Genomic DNA, 23,004 nt, shown 5'->3' with positions numbered 1-23,004 from the left:
TTTGATTGCAGAAGCATGATCTCACGCAGAATTGAAAAATCCTTTAAAAAATTTATTCCAATACAGGAGGGGGGGGGAGAATTAAAAGTGAAGAAAAAATATTAACAGAGTCACCAATGGTACATCTGCTGGTAAACCAAACAATCCCTTTCAAGTAAAACATAAGCTTCTGCACTCCTCTAATTAGTATTCACTGATGTATAAAAGTGACACAGTGGCCCATTTTAACAGATGGAATAAAACAAGAAAACAGGTGTTTTGTGAAGAGGATGGTAAGAGACATAAAGCAGAACCTCTATCTGTTGGAAAAGTACAGCAAAAAGAGGAGTCCTTGGGTCACTGATTCTGCCATTTCCAGGGTTATGTAAAAAGATGTGTAGGGTGAGCAGAAGAGAAGAAAGCTCTAGAGAGGATCCAGTACTCTGCACAGTTTAGAGCTGTGATGCTCAAACTTTTAAAACCATTTACTGAGAGTCAGTTTTTGTGACTTCTTTTTTATCTTGCCAACAATGATCTAAAAGTACACTATTTTAATGAAACAAAGTTGTCTGATAGGGGATCTGTAGGTCATTTGCCTCACAAAAAAAAGCTCTGCTTTTTTGTAGTTTGCACCTTTCCAGAATTGTGGTAGTGGGCCAGACAGAATCCTTCTAGTGGCTGCAAACAGGCCAGGGGGCCACCCTTTGGAAACCCATGATTTATGGAGATTGAGCATAGAGGAATAGTGAAAGACACCCTAATTTTAATCAGCAAGTGCACATAAATTAAATTTGGTTGGTAATTCTTTTCAGTGTGGAGTTATACCACTATGACAAAATATGTAATTTTTTTCCTTAAAGTTGCAATAAGTAACCTTTATATAAATATGTGTTTGTGTATTTCTTTTTTTTTATTTTTACATATTTGTTAAAACTATTAGTATGTCCTGACTCAATGACAGTAGAATATTAGATAGATGTGGAAAAAGATCAGGCTTCTCTGGCTCCCTCCAGTGGTCCTACTGCTATCTGCAGAAATGCCCTGCGCTTGATCAGAAACAACCAATCAAAGCCAGGAGGAAGGACTTAGCACTCACGCTCTTCCATCCTCTGCCCCATAGTTCATTCTGCATGTTTTAATGGCGGAGAAACAAGCTTACTTCACAGGAAAACATTTTTTCCAACATTTTTTCCAGGCTCCACTGCGAGAGAGTTGAATTTTCAGGGTTTACTGACAACTCCCTAGTAGTGCAACTTTAAGGTTTTTTGTAAAAAAAAAATTTTTTACCAGCAATGCCAGTAAATCAATCAAGGTTTATAGTGACTTGTTCATTTATAAGGTTTTTAAAATCTTTATTTGTATTTCACTGTGAATGTTTTGTGTGTATTCTCATACTAAAGACAGAGCCATGTCCTGATGGGCACTATTGCCCCCCAGGGACCGGCCACCCCTACACGTACCCCTGTCAGGTTGGCAAGTTCAGGAACAACACGCATGGTCACACTGGAGAAGTCTGCATTTCATGTCCATCCGGGCATTTCTGCAGCCAACTGGGAATGGATCTGCCTTTACTCTGCCCTCAGGTGGGACCTGAAGGGATCCACAATTAGTTGAACGTGTTGGCCTAAATATGTTGTAATTTTCCAATTAACTGAAACAATGCTGTTTCTGACGCATCAAAACTCATAATTCAAAACAATTCATATCTTTTGGTATGTTTTTCCTCAATGGAGGTCGCCATTTTTTCACCTGCGCAATGCATGCTGGGTTGATGACGCGTTTCAGCCCGTTCTGTAATGGAATCTACACAGTAAACACAGGAAGGCTAACTTTATCTGAGTTTATCATGTTTTTGACTGGTGTAAATTTAGACAATGCCACACTGTGTCGCTGTTGACTGTAATTAAAAAAAAATAAAAAAATAAATAAAATAATGAGGTGAGTCTGCGTCGCTTCCCACATGAAAAAAAAAACAGCTTGGTGGAAAACAGCCAAACAGTATCAATATTTCTCTCCAGAAGACTTTTAGTCGAGCAAAACTAATAAAAGACCTAACAGGTGGTCGTTATTTTTGCAAGCTAAAACCAAATGCCGTATCGACAAAGCACCTAAACCGCCTTGCCAGCTAGTGAGCGAAAGACGGTGGGAGAGACATCAGAGACAGGAAACACTGGAAGCTCTATTTTAAACAGAGCTTTTGCTACAGCTCTGGTACTGAATGTGAAACCAGGAACCCAACAGCGCACCGAAAACTGAATCCTAAACAGATTTTACCGGACCGGACACAAAGCTACTTACCGGATCACACAGTCCGACCAGAGGTATGCGTCACTTGTTTCACTTATGAAGCTTGCGTAATCGGACCAAGTGTACGTCATTTACCGAGCCTACAGTATTATTATTGTATTCTTTTTACATCTAAAATAAATATTGTTACAACTAATCATGGATCCCTTTAAAACAAATCCACTCGTTTCTCTTTAAAGACATAAATTGCAGATTCCTAAATTGCTCTCAGATTACATAAAAACGCAATCAACATAATATGTCATCTCATCCATTACTCATTTCAGGGGTCTTACTGTCCAGACGGCACCTCTACTCCTAAGCCTTGTCCCGAGGGAACCTACAGCTCGCACTCTGCTCTCAGTGAGCTCTCACAGTGTGCCCCTTGTGGCGGTGGACAGTATTGCAGCGGTGTTGGACTGACAAAGCCTTCTGGAAGCTGCAAAGAACGTTTCTACTGCAGAGTGGGAGCTAAATCTGCAGTACGATTCTGTTATTGCTGTGAAAGTAGCAGCAGTGCCTAAATGTTTTACTTCACATATATTAGGAAATCTTTTTTTTTTTTTCCAGAGTCACTTTCAGAGCCAGAGGATTTTTGCTTCTTTTCACATGTAGTGCTCTGTTTGTTTATGTCCAGACTCCAGCTGATGGGCCAACAGGAGGTTTATGTCCCCCTGGAGGCTACTGTCCTCTGGCTTCAACCTCTCCCATCCCCTGTCCGTCTGGCACTTTCAGCAACAGCTCTGGCCTCAGCAGCCCTGAGGAGTGTGTTAGCTGTCCCCCTGGGTAATTCAACTCAAACTAAATCGCCATTTTTGAGAGCAAATACATTATTTCCATGTACAACCACATTCTCACTCTCCCTATCTCAGTTTTTATTGTTTAGGCTCCAACAATACCTCACCTTCAGGACGTTGTTTTCCTGGTTTCTACTGTGCTGGGGGGTCTTCATCACCAATTCAGAATGAAGTAGAAGAAGGCTTTTATTCCTTGGTAGGAGCAGCCAGGCCAGAGCCATGTCCTTTAGGCACTTTTCAGCCGGTAGGAAGTAATAAATACATTTAATCTGACGGTGCCAATCTGAAGTTGTGACTCATATTTTACCTAAAAAAAATAAAATAAAAATAACTTCCCAGCGTCGAGGTGCAGGTTCATGTGTGGCATGTCAGGGAGGCAGGCTGTGCAATCGAACAGGCTTGTCCCATCCACCAGTCTGCCCCACAGGACACTACTGTCCTCCTGGTTCCTCTGCTGCACGGCCCTGTCCTTCGGTCAGTATCTTCATGTTTTTTTTTTCTCTTTGTGACGTTTCTGTCTCACTGCTTCGATGTTGCTACAAAAATATAATTTATTTATACGAATTCCTTGTTTGCCTGATAATTACAAATGCTACTGTGTGAATGAGTAGAGATGAGAACGCTTAATGCTCCAAACAGTCTCGGCTCACTTAGAGCGTTAAGAAATCTGATCAGCATAAACCTTCCTACACTTTTGCTACCTCTGCACTGCTATTATGTCATGCAATAACTAGTTTTTTTTTGGGCAATCTAAAATGTACCATTGGGTTCATCAACTTTATCAATAACGCTGACATTCTGAATGCAGTTTGTGCAAATGATGGTGAATAATTTTTCCAGGGCACTTACTCTGACCAGCTAAGTGGTGAGGATGTGAAGCATTGTCGACCATGTGAAGCAGGTTCATTCTGCAGCAGAGCCAGCCTCTCCAAGCCTCAGGGTCTCTGTGACCCGGGTCACTACTGCACTTCTGGAGCCACCACAAGCTCCCCTGTAAGTTCTGGTAAAACATCCAAAACGATTCGGATGTGCGCTTTTAAATCGAATCGTATGTGTCGACTTGGAAAAGTATTTCATGACAGAAATTCAGCTATTCTGTGAAGACATCAGAGGTTTCACTGAGAACATCAAGACTTTTTTGATTTAAAGCAAAGTTAAATTAAGAACCAATATGTAAAGCTTTAAGTTCTTTAAATTGTTTCCAAAAATTGTAATGTTATGGGGTAACCACACATACATCCACATATGGCTCTCTATTTAAGATGGCAAGAGGAATCGGTCAAAGAAGCAGCAAAACACCTATGGTTTGCTCTAGAAGAACTGCACAGATCGTGGCTCTGGAAGAATAATTTCTGAACATGATAGCTGTTGAGTGAAAGCACAAGAAACCCTGTTTGTAGTTTTCTACAAAAAATATAGCAGACACAAATCAGGCCCTAAAGAAGTGGGTCAGATGGTTTAATCCAAAATATCAGAAGGGATGAATTCACTTGCTTCACTTCAAGCAGTTAAAAATCTGCTTGATTTTTAACTGTTTGATTTTAAAATGAATCTTGAATGTTTTCAAGATTCATTTCGCCCCCTTTACAAATATATGCCACACTGTGTTAGCTTGTACATTTACCCAAAGAAAATGCTTCAAACGTTTTGGTGTCTTGAGTTGTACCTGCTCTTTCCGTCTTGTGGGTAAAAATGTTTGACAAGCAGTCTGCCAGGTGCATGTTTGTGCTTGTAAATCATTTTTTGCTCGAGTCGGGCAATTTGTCAGCATGGTGCCACGTATGAGCGGGGGAGGGACCGGAGGAAGGGAGAAGCAGGATAATTAAAGAGGGAGAAATGTCCTGATTTTGTGCGTTTTTTTTTTTTTTTCTTTGTAATGAATCAAGCTGCACACGACTTTCATGTTTAAACGCACTTTTACGCAGTTACTTTCGTGTCAATAGCACAAATACAAACCCAGAGGAATATTTTGTTCCTTTCCATTTGGTAAATAAATAGCGGCAGTTCTTCATTTGGAAAAGCCGTTGATGGTGCGTAGGAAATGAGTGACAGGCACCAGCCTCGACTGCCCACATGTCTTACTTTAAAGAACATTTGAGATGAAGCCAACGTCATGTTTTTGACGTCCAAGAATATTTATCTGAACAAAAAGTTTCGTTTGACACCCTGAGGACACCTAGTGCTCTTCAGCTTTGTTTGCTGCAAATTAGGAGAGAAATTAACGTTATTTAAGAAGTAGACTGATATTTGTCTTAATTCCTACAGGTAGCTGTTGCTACTGGTGACGTATGTCCTGCAGGATACTTCTGTCTGCGGGGGACAAAGTTCCCGCAGCAGCATCCCTGTCCTGTAGGGACATGGAGTATCTCAGTGGGAGGCCAGAACCTGTCCTCCTGTTGGGCCTGCCCACCCGGATTCTACTGCAACAACACTGGACTCAGTCAGCCGTCAGGATTATGCGACACAGGTGTTTCTTTGTCGATCAGTGATGCGTCCAGTTCCAAAAAGATTACAGTGTTTTGAAAATGAAAGATGCATCAACCACGCTGAATCATTTTGATCAGTTTTGTTATAATTACTGGTGTAAATGTTGCTTGATCTTATTTATAGGTTATTACTGTTCAGGAGGAGCAAAGTTTTCAAAGCCATCTGATGGTTTAACTGGGGACATTTGTCCAGCTGGACACTATTGTCCCTTAGGGTCAGCTTTTCCAATCCCTTGCCCTGATGGGACTTACTCAAACAGTACAGGTATAACACACATTCCTGAAAAAGCAGCTTACTGGGCATCAGAGATATACTCAAAAACATACATCTCTTTGTCTTCTTGACTAAAGGGTCAGAAATGTGTGATGAGTGTCCATCGGGGACATATTGTCTGTCTGGAGAAGGCGTCCAGCCATGTCCAGTGGGTCACTACTGTCTTGGTGGGGGGGTGGAAGGCATCTTGCCTTGCCCGCCTGGCACATTCAGCCCTCGGTTTGGTCTTCGTCGGGTAGAGCAGTGCCTCGTTTGTCCAGCAGGTGGGAGTGTTGTTACATCATTTTTAGCACTCATTGGTATTCTGCACATAAGAAGTGCTGCTGAAATGGATTTTAATTTATTAAGCTGTAATTTATTTACTGGAGGGATTGAAACTAATTGATAAAAATTAAAGGCAATAATTCAAAGTTTAACTGTATTTAATGAACTAAATGAGAAATATATTATGATGATGTGATGAAGGGTTTGCTACGAACACTTTTCATGCATTACAGCAACTTCATCAATGGTTTCTGCAGGTTTCTTTTGTGATGACTGGGGCCTGTTTGAACCTACTGGACTCTGTCAGTCTGGGTACTACTGCATAGCAGGTACAATGCATGCCTCAAAAAAAGTATTCAACCACAATCTGATGGGATTGTGTAGTGAAATTTCATGGTAAATGGAAAGAATAAATACAAATCTGGAAAGTGTGGCCTGCATTTATTTCATTTCCCTGCTTACTCATCTGTTTTTACACAACAGCTAAATCTCAGTTCTACTGGATGGACAGAGTGATTTTGATCAAGTATTTCCCACCTAGAATCCCAACATAACATAGTAAAACTTTTGGTTACAAAATGTGAAACGCCTCAGCAGTTTGACAGCATAGCTAGATGCTAACAATTATTTATTACTCAAACTAAAAGGCCTGTTTCTGTACAAACACTGTTGTGACAAACCACCGAGTACACCTCACTGAAATGCTCGTCTTTGCCAGGTGTGAACTTTGAGAATCCCGATGGGAACTTCAGCACGGGAATCGGAGGAGCATGTCCGCAGGGAAGCTATTGTCCCGAGGGCACCAGTCTTCCTCTGCCCTGTCCACCTGGCACTTACTCTGACAGGTTTCATTGAACTGAATAGTAAAAATTAATACTTCTTTTTTTACTGACTTTAGATAGTTTACACTGACGGTCTTGACATTTTCTCCGCTTGCAGACTTTATCTGACAGAAGCCTCTGGCTGCAGTCCATGTCCAGCAGGTCAATACTGTGGCACCACAGGACTCACTCGTCCATCTGGTCTGTGTCAGGCAGGATCCTATTGTCCAGGTGGAGACACAGCAAGCACAGGTAGGAAGTAGGAATACTGATGTCTCTGAGTTTCTTTTTATTTTTATTTTTTATCATGTCTTCTTGTCTGATCAGTGAGGAAGGAAGAACGTGTCTTTCTCACATTTGAGCTTGGAAACATGAAGGATTAAAATCACACATTTTGGATTAAATGAATCATTAGAATAGAAATATCTTAAATGACCATCATTTAGGGGAGAAACACACGCAACTCAAATGTGTGAGGGTGAACAAGTGATTACAATCTTGAAACTATAAGCAGATTCATCACATTACAGGCTCGAAGCAGTGATCATTTCAGCATCCTTCCATCACGTCTAATTTAATTTTCCTCTTCAGGCTCTGAAGGAGGACTTTGTCCATCAAGTCATTATTGTCCTGAGGGGAGCTTCAGCCCAGTGGCATGCCCAGCTGGAACCTACAGCAACCTCACAGGTCAGGCGGCGTGTTCGCGCTGCCCGGCAGGATATTACTGCCCGGAAAAGACTGACAACTTCTCCAAGTTCCCCTGTCCCCCTGGGTTCTACTGTCCTGATGGTACTGTCATCCAAAAGGCTTATCAGTCATATACATCTTGAGAAACGGCCGGAATAGCAGGCGGAGATATTTTTAGCACTTCTGTATGGTGTTTGCTTCAGTAAACCTCCCTCCTCAGCTTTGTTGCTTTGTAAATATCCGAATGAAATGAATGATTTCTTTTAATTTTTGTTTTTGCTAAATGTAAAGGAACTAAGCATGCCACCCAGTTTCCTTGTCCTCGTGGATACTACAACCCAGAGCCCATGACTCAGAGTCTGGACAGCTGCCTGCCTTGTCCTCCAGGACACTACTGTGAGAAGGAGCGGCTGACCAAAGTGTCTGGAAAATGCAAGGCTGGTGAGTAATGGTGTCTTTGTTCATTTCTTCCGAGCTCACAGTCACGCAGCCTAGTTTCCCGGTGTCAGGACTTTGTCCTCTGCGCCAGCCTGTTTTGGCTTCAGGGCCGGGCCGACCTGTCCGAAGCAGCCTTTAAGACTTTGAAGAAGACAACGAAGGCTGCGCATGAAGCATGAAACACCGCAACCCAACAGAGGCAGCGTCTCAGCTGCAACAAAAGCTTTTGAATAATTTTTGACGTATCATTTATTCATGCACAAAGATGCACAGGAGAATGGCCCTGTCCTCAGTCATATATTACCCACATCTCTAAGGTTGGAGCTTGAAGTACGCCTGTCTGGTTTATTAAGTCGTCTCCTTTCTCAGCAGTGACTCATCCTTCCCACCTTGCCCTGTGCTGCTTCCTTTCCTGCAACATTGGATTTCATGTTTTAACCCACGCTGAGAAAGTCGTCACATGACGCCTGATTTGTGTCGTTTTGTGCTTTTTGTTCCTCTCAGGTTGGTTCTGTGTGTCCGCAGCGTGGAACTCGCAGCCCTTTGACCTTGATAATTACACAAATGCCAACTGCCTGTGCCCAGCTACATCCACGGGGGGGCGCTGTCAAGTTGGCTTTTACTGTCCTCTGGGAAGCTCTGAGCCTGTACCCTGTCCTCCGGGAACCTTCTGCAATAAATCAGGTATTTAGATTCTAAAACCCATAACAGCTTTTAAACTGTGTGCGGACTGACTGATTTCTAATACATTTATGTCCCTATATGCTTTGAAAAAGTATTCCTACCGCTTCAAATCTTTTCACATCTTGTCATTTTGTAGTCTCAGACTTTAGGGCATTTTATTGGAGTAAAAAGATTGGGATCTCTGTCCTACTGAAAAGTGAACTTTGACTCTATTCTCAAGACTTTTGCAGCCTGTTAAAGGTTTCCTTTCAGTGTTTGATGATTTTTTTTTTAGCTTTGTTGATCTTCCCATCATCATAAGGCATCCTTCTACACCATGATGCCACCACCATTGGTTATCGTAGGGATGGCATTTGCAGGCCGACTATTAGACATGGGCTGTTACTTTCCTCCCTCCCTGATCCTCTACCTTCTGTTAAGTGTCTAAACAATTTACTGACTATCTAATATTCTGTTAAAGCTTGCTTCTGTTGTATATTTTTATGACTGAAAGTGCACCTAAGACCTCTTACTACTTGAGAAAGACCATTTTGTAAAAGGGAGTATTAATCTCAATGGTGGTTTTCTGGTTACTTGAAGGTGAGAATAACAGTTTTAAATAAAATAAACTTTTTTGTGAAGTGCAAAAATGTCATGTAAACAGATTGCTCCACAAGAAAACTTTCGCAGTTTCGGTTGTTCAGAGAGAATCTGACAACCTACAAGCTACCACGAGCTTCAATAAACTCTCTACTACACCTTCTCTTTCAGCTGTTGTTAGCATAGTAGTTGCTGCACTATTGTATCCTCCTCAGCTCAGCTCCTTCAAAGTTCTGTGACACCTGGGAGGATTATCTGATTAATGTTGTCTCTGCCGGGTCTGTCAGTAAACCTGATATCTTGGTAGGTTTGCAGATGCGGAGTGGAGCAGTGCACTGTAAGACTTTTTTTCACCTCTGACGCCTTAACACGACAGCTCTATTTATATGGCCAGACTGTCTTTTCTAACTAGTCAATATGTTTCTCTGGAACTCACAACACACTCACATCGCATTAAAAGTCTTGCTTTTAACAGTAAAATGTGAATTTATGACAAATGCGGTAATTATTTCATTGTGCGATACAGTTTTAAATAAATCTAGCTGCAGTGGTATGTCATCTCCTCTTCACCAACACCCTGCTCTCTCTAATTTTTAAGGAAAATCTTACAGCATTCTTCCTTGGTGTCGGATTCCAGCTGTTCAGCAGTGCAAGACTTCCTTTGTTGTTGTTTTTCATTTCAAAGAGCTTTCCATTGGTGGCAGCTCTGGACCTCAGGCATGCCAGTTTTACACATAGTTCCAACAAAGTTGCATCTTAAAGCTTTAACACATTAGCAAACTGCATATCTCCTCTTGCCTGCCTCATGCTTTCTGCTTTAAGCTCTTTGTTTTCATCGAGCAGAACGGCCATTCACACACAAGTTTGTGCATAAAAATCTCTTCCAGAGCTGTGGCTTTTCTGTAACTTTATTTTATTGAAATACTTTTATAAATAGATCAACTATTTTTTTTTTTTGTAATGTTTTTATGGAGTTTAAGACATCTGTATTTTTTTTTTCTCCAGAAGTTGTACTTTACTCCTCTACCTGCAGACCTGTGTTGTTTAGGGATATGAGCATAATGTGGAATTTCTTTATTTTTATTCAAGCAAAGTTTTCTGACTTGGCATTGCATGGGTGCCTGAATTTGTTGCTCTGGAACATAAATAAATCAGCTTCAGTGATGCCTTCATGGCTGTGGCATTAGGCCATGCCCTGTGCACAAATGCATCAACATGCATCATTGATTCTTGAGCAGAGTGCTGATAAGAAGTTTAATGACCCCCCCCACACACACTCTGGGCTACAAAACATGCCTCTAAGTAATGGCTTACATTTTGATAGATCAGACTTCTGGATAGTTTCTCACTTCATCTTATTCCAGCTAAAATGAGAAAGTGAGAAAGAGGTGGCAACAGTGATGAATCTTTGTCATATTATTTTAATGGAAGGTTTTCACTGATTGAGCAACTTGTTTTTCACCTAGTTAGTTAACTCATTTTTACATTAAAGACAAACGGGTAATGATCAGAAATTAGAGATATGCTGACACTTGAACTGTCTTACTTAGGTTATGGTACTCAAGTGGTACTCCTGTAGTTGCACACAGGAAATTGTAAAATCTAGTTTTTACATGTAAACACGGTGATAAATAACGGCCAAAATGAGTTGTTGTTGAAGTAAGCAGTTTTTGTCTTGACACAGAAGCTATAAAGAGAGCTTCGCTGTGGAAGCAGACAACAACAATACAAGTATTAGGTTCTTTATTTACCTCTGAAATTAGGATGTGCATCTAGCAATGATGCTAGACTAAACTTAACCAATATCCATTTGCAAATTGCAAAGACAGCAGGATGCACTAATTGCTGTGCCCGGTGACAAGCCAACCTCTGCAGTACTGGCTAATAGCAGTGTATTATTTTGTGTGTGTGTGTTATGTATTTAAGCACAAACTGAACATGTTCACATGTATACTTTATATAGTACTGTGTGTGAAAATGATTTAATGACCAAAACACCGTCAAATATCTTTAAAAGCATCGTCCTAATTAGATGTGAAGGTTAGGACGAGTGAAAAAAGTTTTTAATTTTACCTTTTTGCATTTTAACCTCAGGGCATCTCCTGTCTAATTTAGGACATTTTAAAACGCTACTTCTGCATAAAACTTGAATGCACAATTAAACCACATCATTCAGAACCTGCAGCATCGGTGGTTAAAGCAACAATTCTTCAGACTTTTGTTGTCGGTTAAGTAAAAGCCACGACACACTGGCATTTTCAAGTCATGTTAAGTTACCATTTTAAAGGTACAGTAGTTAAAAATACGGTTTTTGCATGTTTCTGAAAACTGTCTCCCTGGTTAATATAACTCTTTGATTAGGATTGAAACATATTTCAGTTTTGCTAATTTTTCTTTTAACTAAGGCCACATCATTCCATTCATTTTGTTTTTATTGTCAGTATTTAAAAAAAAAAACTGAAATGATGCGTCATTTCAAAATGAGCTGGTTGCATTACGTAAAAAAAACAAAACAAAAAACAACAACAAAAACAATGTTTTCATGTTATCCAAAAAGGTTTAGCTTTGCCAGTGGGGCCGTGCTCTCCCGGGTATTACTGTGTTCAAGGAGCCACTGAGAGCAGACCAACCGATGGGATAACAGGCAACATCTGCCCTCCTGGGACGTTCTGCGGTGAGACCCACATGAGCAAGCTAAAAACTATGTGAAATTAAAGTGCGGTAGTAGGAGAATAGATCTATAGTGCATTGTAACATCCATTTAACGAGGTGTTGAACAAGGACAATGATAAATTTGTATTGCAACAACCATTCTAAATAGTAATGGACCACCCAGGCCAGAAAGATAACACTTTCTTTTTATTGATAAAAATCAGTGTTACATTCCTAAATAAGGAGTGCAGCCTGGGTGGACACACTGAAATGCATAGCTTTTATAAATTGTTCTTTGTAGCCAAATAGAACAGAGACCAATAGGGTACTTCTGAGGTATTGTTTTTTATTATTATTATTATTTTTATCTTGATTTTATCTTTCCACTTTCACTTCTCGAAAGAGAAAGTGGAAAATAAATTGGATGGACTGTAGACCTGAAACAACCCAACAGATTTGGGTAGATAAAACTCTTAAAATTACCTGTCTGTGTCTGTGTGACTCGGTTCTTTTCATTGTGTGGTGGCTTGCTCATAAAATGCCAAACCATACGGAGTTTTGCCCATACATTCAGCCAAGTTTATTCAGCTATAAATTATCTGGCCCTCTTCATTACCCTGCAGTGGCAATTGATGCGCAAGTAAGATGAATGAATAGAAGAATGACTGATGACTTCTTGACCTCTTTCTTTGTCTAGCGGAAGGATCAGGACAGCCAGAGTTGTGTCCACCTGGACGCTTCTCCTCTGTGTCTGGTCTGACTAATGAGGCTAGCTGTCAGCCATGTACGGCCGGATTCTACTGTGGAGAAGCGGGACTTAGGACTCCTACTGGACCTTGCAGCCAAGGTCAATCCACACTCTTGTTTCATGAGTTTATTGTTGTAAAAAAAAAAAAAGTTTCAGTTTTTTTTTTTTGTTGTTGTTAAAACTCTCATGTTTTACTTTGATATTTTGACTGTGCTCTATTTAACACTTTAGGATATTGGTGTCCTCCTGGTCAGAGTGTTGCAACAGCTCTGCCGTGTCCTTCTGGTCATTTCTGCTTAGAGGGGAGTTTAGCTCCAGAGCCCTGTCCTTCAGGAACATACCAGGACAGAGACAAACAGGGATCATGCATCATCTGTGACGCTGGTGAGCGGGACTAAAACTCTTTTTAATCTGAACAAGTTTTATGAATGTTTTTGTCAGGATCGTGAGTTGGTTTGATTATTTAATTCTAGTGTTGGTCTCTTTTTTGAATAGATCCGTCTTGTTTATATTTTACTTTAATTCAGTCCTTCCTGAGTGATTATACTTCAGTGGGTTCATTTCTGGTGTCTCGTTATTCTTTATTACTCTAGTTTAATTCTGTTTCTTAAGTGTAGTTATTTATTATTATTGGATTCATTTCCTAGTCCCTTTTATACTCTCACTCAACCCCCTGTGTCATTTTCTTTCTCTCTGCTCAGCCTGCTGCTCTCTCCTTTCACCCCTTCCACCCATTAGCTCATCATTGCAGGTTTTTTATTCCAGCATTCACACTCACAGTATTTAAACCCTTCTTTTGCTCACACTCCTTGCTGGTCGTTCCTGTTATATCCTGTTATTCTCCCCGTTTCTTCCCTGTGTTCCTTTGCTTTCTTATCCCTTGGATTTATGGTTTTTGTTCTGCTTTGGCTCCCTGTGCCCCCTGTGAGTTTTTGTGTTTTTTTAATTTTTCATTAATACGCTCTACATGATCCATGCTCCCAGCTCCTGTCTGCATTTTGGTCCACCCTCAAACTCGCACGTCATGACTGAAGGAAAGAAACCAAGGAACACAAAATAATCAAATTAGAATTAAATAATCAAAACACCAAAACAACTCAAGAGCTTAATAGTTTTGCTGATTTTTAAAAATAGCCATTTAGCCATTTATCACTGTTGTCCAACTAAAATGGCAACTTTCAAAGGTCTACAAATGTATTTGTGAAATCTGATTTGCTTTAAATGCTTAAAAAAAGTTTTTTTTGAGTTTGAATAGATTGTATGCAGTACAGAAAAATGACAGGCAGAGGTACAAAAATTTCCACTCTTCTTATGTACTGACAATTAATCTAAAAATAACCATTTCTCCTCTTTCAAGGGTACTACTGTGACTTGAGACTGGGTCCTGTCAATGCCTCCTCTCCCAGGCCCTGCCCTACAGGGCATTACTGCCCTGCAGGTACAGCCCTGGCCAACCAATACCCCTGCCCCATTGGCTCCTTCAACCCAAGTGAGCGAACAAGCAGCCCAGCAGGGTGCATCCCCTGTCCTGCTGGACACTACTGTCCTTCCATTGGACTGTCAGAGCCAACAGGTGAGGTGGACACGGTTGTCCTGGCAACAATCCAGCTACCGCTGTTTAGATTTATTACGTGTAAAGCCTTTATATGATCTGGTGCATTTTAGTTTCGCCAACAAAACTTTCCACAGCAGTTGAACTGTTGGATTAAAAGTAACTCAATTTGTGTGATTTACTTGTTGAATGAGGTCTCTACAAATCTTTGGAGGGCTGTATGTATGTACTGAATAATAAAATTACTGAAAAAATCTGTTATGTCCTTTCATCCGTAGGACCTTGTCATGCTGGATATTTCTGCAAGCTTGGGGCGTCTTCTCCTTCCCCCCAGGATGGATTCTCAGGCTCCTTGTGCCCACCTGGTCACTTTTGCCCCTCAGGTTATTTCCCAGCCTCTGCTAAAATCAGCTTGTAGCTGTTTATACCCTGCACATTGTTAAAGCGTTGTTGTTTTTTTAATACAATACATATAAACATCCATATGATAAAAGCGCAATGTACACAAATGAATGGAGGAAGACGTTATTACCCTTTTGGCCCATTACACTGTATGGCTGTAATGTATTATTCATGCTAATTACCATTTGGAGGCCATTAGCAAGTTCTGACAACACGCATCTTTCGGCTTCTGCTTTCCTGATGTCTTTGAAATAATTCCAACACATGCCCTCTTTCACTTGGCTGACCCATCTCTTAGAAACGCTGCTGCAGGGCAAACTGATTTGTTGTGAGCAAGCCAGCGCTGCACCCAACACTCGTTCCTTCATAGGAGTGTCTCACTTGTACACTCGCTCTTACGCTTTGACCGTACCGTGCGAAACATTGCCACGCTATATAGTTTTGTCAGACAATGTGCATGCATAATTTCAACGTTATTTTATTTTTTATTTTTTTGTTCAAACTCCTGTTTAATGCAGTTTTTTTTTTACTGTTGTCTTTACAGGCGCCGGATCCCCCAAAGCCTGCCCAGTGGGAAGTTTGTCAAACAGCTCAGGCTTGCATAGACCGGATGATTGTAAAGCGTGTTTGGGGGGATTTTACTGTGACTCTGCTGGCCTCACTAAGCCCAGCGGCTTCTGCAGTAAAGGGTACATCAACTTTTTATTTAGTTTGAGTCAAAGCCATTCAAGCCATCTGGTAATCAAACCGATTTTGTTTTGCCGCGTTTCTTACGTAGATATTACTGCATAGAGGGTGCTGTCACATCAACCCCCAGTGATGGGATTTCAGGAGGACCCTGTCCTGAGGGTCACTACTGCCCCGAGGGAACTGTTGAACCTTTGCCCTGCAATCCAGGGACTTATGTGGCTGTAACACATGCGATTCAGTGTGAGCTTTGTCTCCCAGGCTGGTTTTGTGTGTCTGGCTCTCTGTACCTCTGTCCTGAAGGTTTGTTGTTTGTCCTTTTGTTTGCTTGTTTTTCATAAACCTAAATTGAAAAAAAAAAACAATCTTATCCATTAAATTATACCATGACATTGGTGCCAAATACAGACACAAAAAAGCATAGAAATATATCAAAATATTTTTAATCTTTTCATATTTCTCCATTTCCATGATTTCTGTTTTTGTCCTGTAGGATTTTATTGTCCTGAAGGGACGGGATTTGCCCTGAGAAGTTGTCCAGAAGGAACCTACGGTCCAGATCCTGGTTATTGGTCTGTCTCCCAGTGCAGACAATGCGACGGAGGCCATTACTGTTCTTCCAGAAATGCCACAGCTGTCACTGGACCGTGCCAGGAAGGATATTACTGTTCACATGGAAACGTCTCTCCACAGCCTCTTTCACAGGCTGCAGGTAAACAAATGTCTTTACACAAATGCTCTGCAAAATCACACATTTACTGTAACTGATCCCAGATGTTGTTTTGCTAATGTCTTTGTCAATTTGGTAGTGATTATCTATTAGTGCTCTGTTTGAGACATGTCTCTTGCCAGAAGGAGGACCTTGTCCTGTTGGACACTACTGTCCTCAGGCCACCATCCATCCTCAGCCCTGTCCACCTGGAACATTCTCCAACATCACCAGAGTGGCCTCCGAGGTTACGTTCACTCTGCATGTGATTCTCTTGTCCTCTTTGCAATGACAAAGCTTTCATTACTTTTACAAAAAATAAGAGGCACAGAGGCAAAAAGTAAAAGTTTTAGACCCAAATCAAAACATAGCAGCATCATACTATGTGAAAACCTTTCTTTAGCTTTTCTTCAGCTTTTACTTAAAAGCACACCTAGATTTTCTTCCACTTTATAACTACTGTATTTTTCGGACTAGAAGCCACTACTTTTTTCCCCACGTTTTGAACCAAGCGGCTTACAGACCGGTGCGGCTTTTCTGTGGATTTTTCTTCCACCACCAGGGGGCTCTTTAGCAGGAAGTGAATCATTGGAGGTCAAAATTGAAAATCAAGGAAGAAAGCGCTAATTTTCATTTACAACAAGCACATGCTAGCAGCAGGCATGACGGAGAAATTAGAAACTACAGAAGAAGTTCATATGATGCAGCTTTTAAGTTGAGGGCTGGGTCCTTATGGGAAACCGAGAGCGGCGAAGATACCAGCAGCTTATATGCGTTTCCATTTTTTTCCCTTAAAAGTATATATGGTGCGGAAAATACGGTATTTACAACCTTATTATGTTGATTATAACATGAAGCCTCAATAAAATACATTAAGGCTGCTGGTGCTATGAGTCTAAGCGTTATGAATATTTTCTCAATGCGTTGTATAAAGTTATCAGAAAAGTTACTCCTAGAGTTTTGGTCTGAACTAAAACTGGCTCTTTATCTTCTTATAGGAAGATTGTCAGCCATGTTTCCCAGGTCACTACTGTGACTCAGCGGGGCTCTCGGCACCTTCGGGAAAATGCTGGGAAGGCTTTTTCTGTGTGGAGGGTGCAGATCGTCCTGACCCTCCTCTTAAGGACGACCGTGGAGGTCCATGCCCAAAAGGTGCTCAAGTTCTCTTGGGATATCAGCTTTATTCTTCTTTTTTTTTTTTTAAAGTGGCTAACAGATTAGCCTGGGGAGGAAATGAGCTACTGAGGGAATAATACAAATGTGGTCATAATTAGGTCAGGTCTATATTGTTGCTCAAGCAGGAAACCTCAACACAAAACTATGTTTTTAAGACATTTAACAAGGAGCACATACAGGGATTTCTAAACAAGCGATTGTGTTTTTTATTTGCATAACCTGAAAGGAAGCTCAGCGTACAAGTAAACAACAGCCTCTTTCAAGCTTGGCATGCCAAACAGAAGCAGCTGGTCTGACGGGATCAGAAACCAAACCCTGTTTCTTGTGGATTGTGTGTGTCTCTGTTTCATGGCACTTGTCTGCACTAGCAGGTTATTACTGTTCAGAGGGTTCTGCAGCTCCTCAGCGCTGCCCCCCGGGAACCATCAGCACAGAAGACGGCCAAGCCAGCTGCAGTGTCTGTCCCCAGGGGTATGCTTGCTTATCAAGACTCACACGGTCTCCACGAACTGTAAGCTGACACAGATTTTCACAGGCATACACAGCAGAAGGTGCAGGACCTGTAAATATTCCTGTGGCGCGTGTAAGGAGTCTGCTTTTGATGGTTTTGAACACAAGTCATTTGTAGTTTAGCTGTGTTTTTCCTATTAGTTCTGCGTAACGAACAGGAGCACAGGACAGTCATCACTCATTGCATTCAGCAGACGCCAACAACTAAATTATTATTTTTCCCGTTTTGCCTGGACAGATTTTATTGCCCTGGCAAAAGTACCACATCTCTGCTGGGCAGTTTTGAGTGTCCGCCGGGTCATTACTGCCCGACCGGAACCCGGTCCAAATACCAGTTCCCGTGTCCAGCTGGAAGTTTCAATCCTCGCACTCGGATGACAAAACCCCTGGACTGCCTGCCATGCCCTCCAGGTCACTCATCGTTTACAGCTAATGATTAATTAAAGATTCAGCAGTTGACCCAGGGTCACGTTTTTGTCAATGATCATTACTGTAATTACAAACTCTGCTGTTAAAATAGTCCACTTCAGAGTGGGTTATTAAAATGTCTAGATTTATGTATTTTTGGCCGTAGGTTCACAACGCTTTTTATTTTATTCCAGGATATATTTCCAGCGGCATAGAAATGATATTTTGGCTTCTCTTATTTTTTCTTCCAAACAGGCTCATTCTGTGCGACTCCTGGCAAAGACGTCGCATCCGGCCTGTGTGATGCAGGTTACTACTGTGTCTCTGGTGCTCGTTCGCCCACACCAGAGGACGGAGGGATGACGGGTGATAGATGTCCTGAAGGACATTACTGCTCTCAAGGCTCCTCGGCTCCGCTTCCCTGTCCTGCAGGGCATTACAGCAACAAGAGCAGAAACAGTCATATCTCTGACTGCCTACCTTGTCCTCCAGGTCGGAACTAATTTGAATTATTTGGCAGTAATCCTAAGAAGCTGCGTCAGTGGCTGCCTAACAAATGTTTCTGTTTTGTAGGTTTTCTGTGTGTCAGCAGAGGGCTCTCTTTCCCTCCCCATGTCTGTCCAGCAGGCTTTTACTGTCCAGGCACAGAAAACGGCAGCCTGCAGAACTCTATGACCTGCTCACCAGGAAGCGAGTGCCCACCTGGATCTGATAGACAGGTGCCCTGTTTGCCTGGGACATATCAGAATTTGCCGGGTCAGGTGAGGAGGAAAATGTTTTTAGGTTTTTTTGCCATATTTCAGAATGAAAAACAACTTAACAGCATGCGTTAAATAATCTAAAGCCCAGAAAATCATAATAAGCATATTAAGTGGATGTACATTCAATAGTTTTCTTCTATATTACTTCTTTACAGGCAGACTGTATTGAATGTCCTGCAGGATTTTTCTGTCCTGGCATGGTCAGCGCAGACGTTGACCAGGTGACTGGAACTTCCACTCCTGTTCCTTGTCCTAAAGGACATTACTGCCCACCTGGTGAGCTACGGTGCATGGGATATGACAACACATTCATGACAAATGTACAGCCTCACTGCATTGCAACGTCACCGATAAATGTGACACAGGTTGTGTCGCGTTCGACCTCGGTGAGATTGCTTGTCTGAATACCGCAGAGTGCTTTGCTGAACTTGTTTTATTTGCACTCCTCAATGAATGACTGTGGCGCTGAACTGCTTTCCAATTATGCAAATGGTTATTACGGAGCATAATTCGGATAGGCACGGTCATCATGAAACGTTCTTTGATGTTCAGCCCTCAGCCATCTGTAGATTCAATACATGTTTATCTACAGGAACCCAGACTGGTGTGGCGTTCCCATGCCCAGCTGGCACTTTCAGCAGCCAGATGGGATTGTCCAATAAGTTCGATTGTGAGCCCTGCCCCCCTGGGAGATATTGCAGTTCTTCAGGCCTGGCTACTCCCTCAGGGTTCTGCTCTCCTGGGTAAATAAACACTCTGATGTTTGCAGAAAGATTGAAAGCTCTCTCTGTTTGATTCGATCTTGCTTCTCCATTGTTTGTCCACATATTACCTCAGTTTAGCTCTGCTGTAATGACCTCTCTCTCCTTAGTTACCTCTGTGTCCAAGGTTCTCTTTCGGCCCAGCCAGAGGAGGGTCCAACAGGACGGCGGTGCTCTGCAGGGTCCTACTGCCCACAGAGCACAAGCTACATGGTTCCTTGCCCTGCAGGCACCTTTAGCTCCATAGATGGTGACAGTAAACCTTCATAAAAAAAAAAAGCTGATACATTACATACATAATTATGAAAAATAAATAGTCAACTATGGCACTCCAAACAGTCATTGCATTAAAAATTGTTTAGCCTGTCAGTTCATATATCTAAGTAAAAAGGAAAAACTATTGGTAAAAAGAAGAATCATTGAACTACAGAGATGTATTTAAATTCTGAAGAAAAATGAATTGTATAAAAAATTCATAATGCTTTAATAAAATTATTTTGAAAAAAGTAACTTATGTTTATCTAATATCTCACTGAGGGAAAAAACCACATGACAGATTTAAGTCATTTGAGGTACTCTTCATCAAATGCCCCAATAGAAATATGATTTTTAATAAAAAGTTAGTTATATTAATTTGATAACTCGCCGAAAACCAAATTCAATTTGGTACATTGAATACAGTAAAAATAAATAAGAAATAATTACTGATTGATGGAAAAAAACAATAACCTGAATGAAGACTTTTAAATATTTTGTTGCCTGATCTATTGTGTGTTTTTTAAAATGATTCAAATGCCACTTGCTTTTTTTTCCCCCACAATGGGACAAATTTTTGTACTGAAAGCAAGAAGCCTGGATATATTTGAGATTACAGCATCATACCATACCTTATTTCTTCTTTCAATCACTAGTTTTCTTGTCTTGTTCAATATTAGGTGCAGTGTCTATAGAGGCATGTCAGCCCTGTTTGCCTGGCCACTACTGCGCTAAGCCTGGAGCATCTTCCCCGTCTGGACCGTGCAATCCTGGTTTCTACTGCAGAGAGGGATCACAAGCTGCATCGCCTTTGAGAAATATGACTGGTAGCATTTCATTCACGACTTGACCTGTAAATAATGTTAATAAATGCATTGCAACTTTCTGAGCAGGGCTTTTGTAAAACACCTTCAAAGCGAAATTTCAAATTACGTAAAAGAAATTGACATTTTTTGGTATTTCTCTTGCACCTTTAAGATTTTTCTCATAATCTTAATAGTTTTAGTAGGTTTTTTTTTTCTTATTTCTTTTTTTTTTACAAAGGTTGGTAAATATTTTAGTCTGTTGGATAACTTGCTAACAAAGCCAGTAAAGGCATCCAATAAAGTTGTACTGTCTGTTCCAGGTGAAGTGAAATCTTCAGCCAGATTTGATGGCGATTCAGTCCATGGGGACGTGTGTCCTGCGGGACACTACTGTCCAAAAGGCAGCGCAAAGCCAAGCCCTTGTCCTCCAGGTAGAAAGACTGGATGAACAGACAGAGCTGATGAGGAAAAAATATTAACATTTAAAGTCAGCCGCTTACATAAAGGAACTAGTGTACTAGGTCAAAAATCTTACCAAATACTTTTGATCTAGTTTAGTCTGGTGCAAATATCTTACAGCACTTGAAATAAGACGGAAATAACTTACAAGTGACATTTCAGCAAGAAATGGGAGCCTGTTTTAAGTCAGTAATTTCTTAATATTGATGAAAAGTATTAATTTAATTGGCAGAATCACTTATAACATGGGGGAAAATGTCTTGATATAAGTGAAACAATCTGCCAATTGAACTAAGCCTTTTTTTAAGCATTTAAAGCAATATTTCACTTTTTTTTAAAAATCACCCGAAGTTGTTTTTTTAAAAGACAACTTTCTTTTAAACTTGAAATCTGCTGCTGGGTTTTTTTACCAGCTCAAATCTAAGAGAGAGATTTTATAGTCTGATGAGTCAAGAATGTTGTCATTGGGCTTAAGTGACAAAATATTCATGTAAAAAGACACTGCACCACTGAACATGATACTGCTTCATATTGATTTATTTTATTTTAATTTGCTCAAGAGGTATTGGTGGAAAGTAGATGGAATGAAGGTGAAGGATGAAATCACCTCTAATTATTCAAGTTCACCTCAAATCAACAGGTGGCAAGTTTTAGACAAAATAAATTTCACCTCTGCAGGACAAGGATTTAAAACACGAACTAGTTTTTAGACCGACATTAATCATCAGGAGCTTTTTATAACATTTATGATTACACTGCGTGTTCATGAACTCCTGACAAGACCTGTGGGTGTTTTATCTTTTGCTAAGACTGCGTTGTTGACGAGGCTCCCACAGAAACGGTTTGTCACGCCCCCACATGAGCAATGCTCCTGACCTCACACATTTCTTCAATAGGTACGGCGAAGGGCTATAATTCCCCCAGGAGGAATGTGTGATAGGTTAATATATCTACAACATTATGGAGAGATGTAAAACCTAATGGGAGTCCAAATAAAGTTGTCAGAATGGTCAGATAGGTACTTAATTAGGTGAATAAATGGAGCAGTGGAGCACATATGGCAATTATCCCATACCCTTTCAAGTCTGCATAGATATATGTGTGCATGTGACAAAAGGGAGCAGGACTGTGAATCATTTTTGCATGTAGGGGTCATTTATCTTCTCTGAATAGGTACTTTCTTGGGGAGGACTGCTGCTCACTCCGAGGACGATTGTGAAGCTTGCCAGCGAGGGTTCTACTGCCCGTCATGGGCTCAGACGTCGGTGGACCTCATCTGTCCCCCGGGATGGTTCTGTCCAACAGGATCGCCGTCTGGACATCAGCCAGGTGTAATTCACAACATCGTACAAATCATATCTACGAAAAAAAAAAAAAATCTCTTCTGTGAGTCGCAGTTTCCAGGCAATTAGAAGGAAATATTCGTAGGAGGCAGTTGTTCAATAAGAGCGTAAAGAATGACTCATGAGCTCCTTTTTGAAATGATTCACGGTGGACGAACTGTATAAAGGAAGCAGTAACCAAACAGAACGAGCTCTAATGTGAAGTAGAGAATATTAGAAAAGCTGTCAAATTTAATAACAGGTAGCATAATTATTGTAGCCATAAATAGCTCATGCTCACTAAACTGATATAGCAGTCAAATTATAAAATATCATAAAACAGTTACTATAATTTAATTAGAAAGAAATTCTGTCCACAATACTTAACATGTGGAGTTGATAACTGGATTCAACCCAATTAGAAAAACAAAAAGGATAGCTGATGTATGTAAAGCTGGACGACTTAAATAATTGATTTAATTTCTTTCTCTTGAATTCAAG

General features: G+C 40.8%; 1 protein-coding gene across 1 annotated transcript in view; it reads left to right on the top strand.

The window, feature by feature from the left end:
• Nucleotides 1-22,510, top strand: part of LOC106956858 (neurogenic locus notch homolog protein 1-like) — a gene marked incomplete at its 3' end in the record, with an annotated part of 33,177 nt that extends 10,667 nt beyond the window's left edge. The window contains exons 17-51 of the mRNA XM_015047934.1: nt 1,380-1,562; nt 2,553-2,747; nt 2,903-3,051; nt 3,138-3,306; nt 3,402-3,536; nt 3,903-4,055; nt 5,328-5,529; nt 5,673-5,813; nt 5,900-6,085; nt 6,344-6,415; nt 6,805-6,931; nt 7,026-7,159; nt 7,499-7,696; nt 7,886-8,035; nt 8,537-8,716; nt 11,853-11,969; nt 12,645-12,794; nt 12,927-13,079; nt 14,053-14,268; nt 14,526-14,630; nt 15,194-15,338; nt 15,428-15,639; nt 15,830-16,048; nt 16,189-16,292; nt 17,044-17,197; nt 17,593-17,692; nt 17,970-18,142; nt 18,395-18,631; nt 18,713-18,900; nt 19,056-19,176; nt 19,493-19,643; nt 19,772-19,911; nt 20,597-20,743; nt 21,043-21,153; nt 22,355-22,510. Of these exons, the coding sequence (XP_014903420.1) occupies nt 1,380-1,562; nt 2,553-2,747; nt 2,903-3,051; nt 3,138-3,306; nt 3,402-3,536; nt 3,903-4,055; nt 5,328-5,529; nt 5,673-5,813; nt 5,900-6,085; nt 6,344-6,415; nt 6,805-6,931; nt 7,026-7,159; nt 7,499-7,696; nt 7,886-8,035; nt 8,537-8,716; nt 11,853-11,969; nt 12,645-12,794; nt 12,927-13,079; nt 14,053-14,268; nt 14,526-14,630; nt 15,194-15,338; nt 15,428-15,639; nt 15,830-16,048; nt 16,189-16,292; nt 17,044-17,197; nt 17,593-17,692; nt 17,970-18,142; nt 18,395-18,631; nt 18,713-18,900; nt 19,056-19,176; nt 19,493-19,643; nt 19,772-19,911; nt 20,597-20,743; nt 21,043-21,153; nt 22,355-22,510 (5,473 nt within the window). The remainder of the gene's footprint in view (nt 1-1,379; nt 1,563-2,552; nt 2,748-2,902; nt 3,052-3,137; nt 3,307-3,401; nt 3,537-3,902; nt 4,056-5,327; nt 5,530-5,672; nt 5,814-5,899; nt 6,086-6,343; nt 6,416-6,804; nt 6,932-7,025; nt 7,160-7,498; nt 7,697-7,885; nt 8,036-8,536; nt 8,717-11,852; nt 11,970-12,644; nt 12,795-12,926; nt 13,080-14,052; nt 14,269-14,525; nt 14,631-15,193; nt 15,339-15,427; nt 15,640-15,829; nt 16,049-16,188; nt 16,293-17,043; nt 17,198-17,592; nt 17,693-17,969; nt 18,143-18,394; nt 18,632-18,712; nt 18,901-19,055; nt 19,177-19,492; nt 19,644-19,771; nt 19,912-20,596; nt 20,744-21,042; nt 21,154-22,354) is intronic.
• Between the last annotated feature and the right edge of the window lie 494 nt (nt 22,511-23,004).

The sequence above is a fragment of the Poecilia latipinna genome, unplaced genomic scaffold (assembly GCF_001443285.1).
Source record: "Poecilia latipinna isolate Pla-1442-1.1 unplaced genomic scaffold, P_latipinna-1.0 Scaffold851, whole genome shotgun sequence".
Lineage (NCBI taxonomy): Eukaryota > Metazoa > Chordata > Actinopteri > Cyprinodontiformes > Poeciliidae > Poecilia > Poecilia latipinna.
The sequence above is the reverse complement of the archived record's forward strand: the minus strand, read 5'-3'. Positions and strand labels throughout refer to the sequence as shown.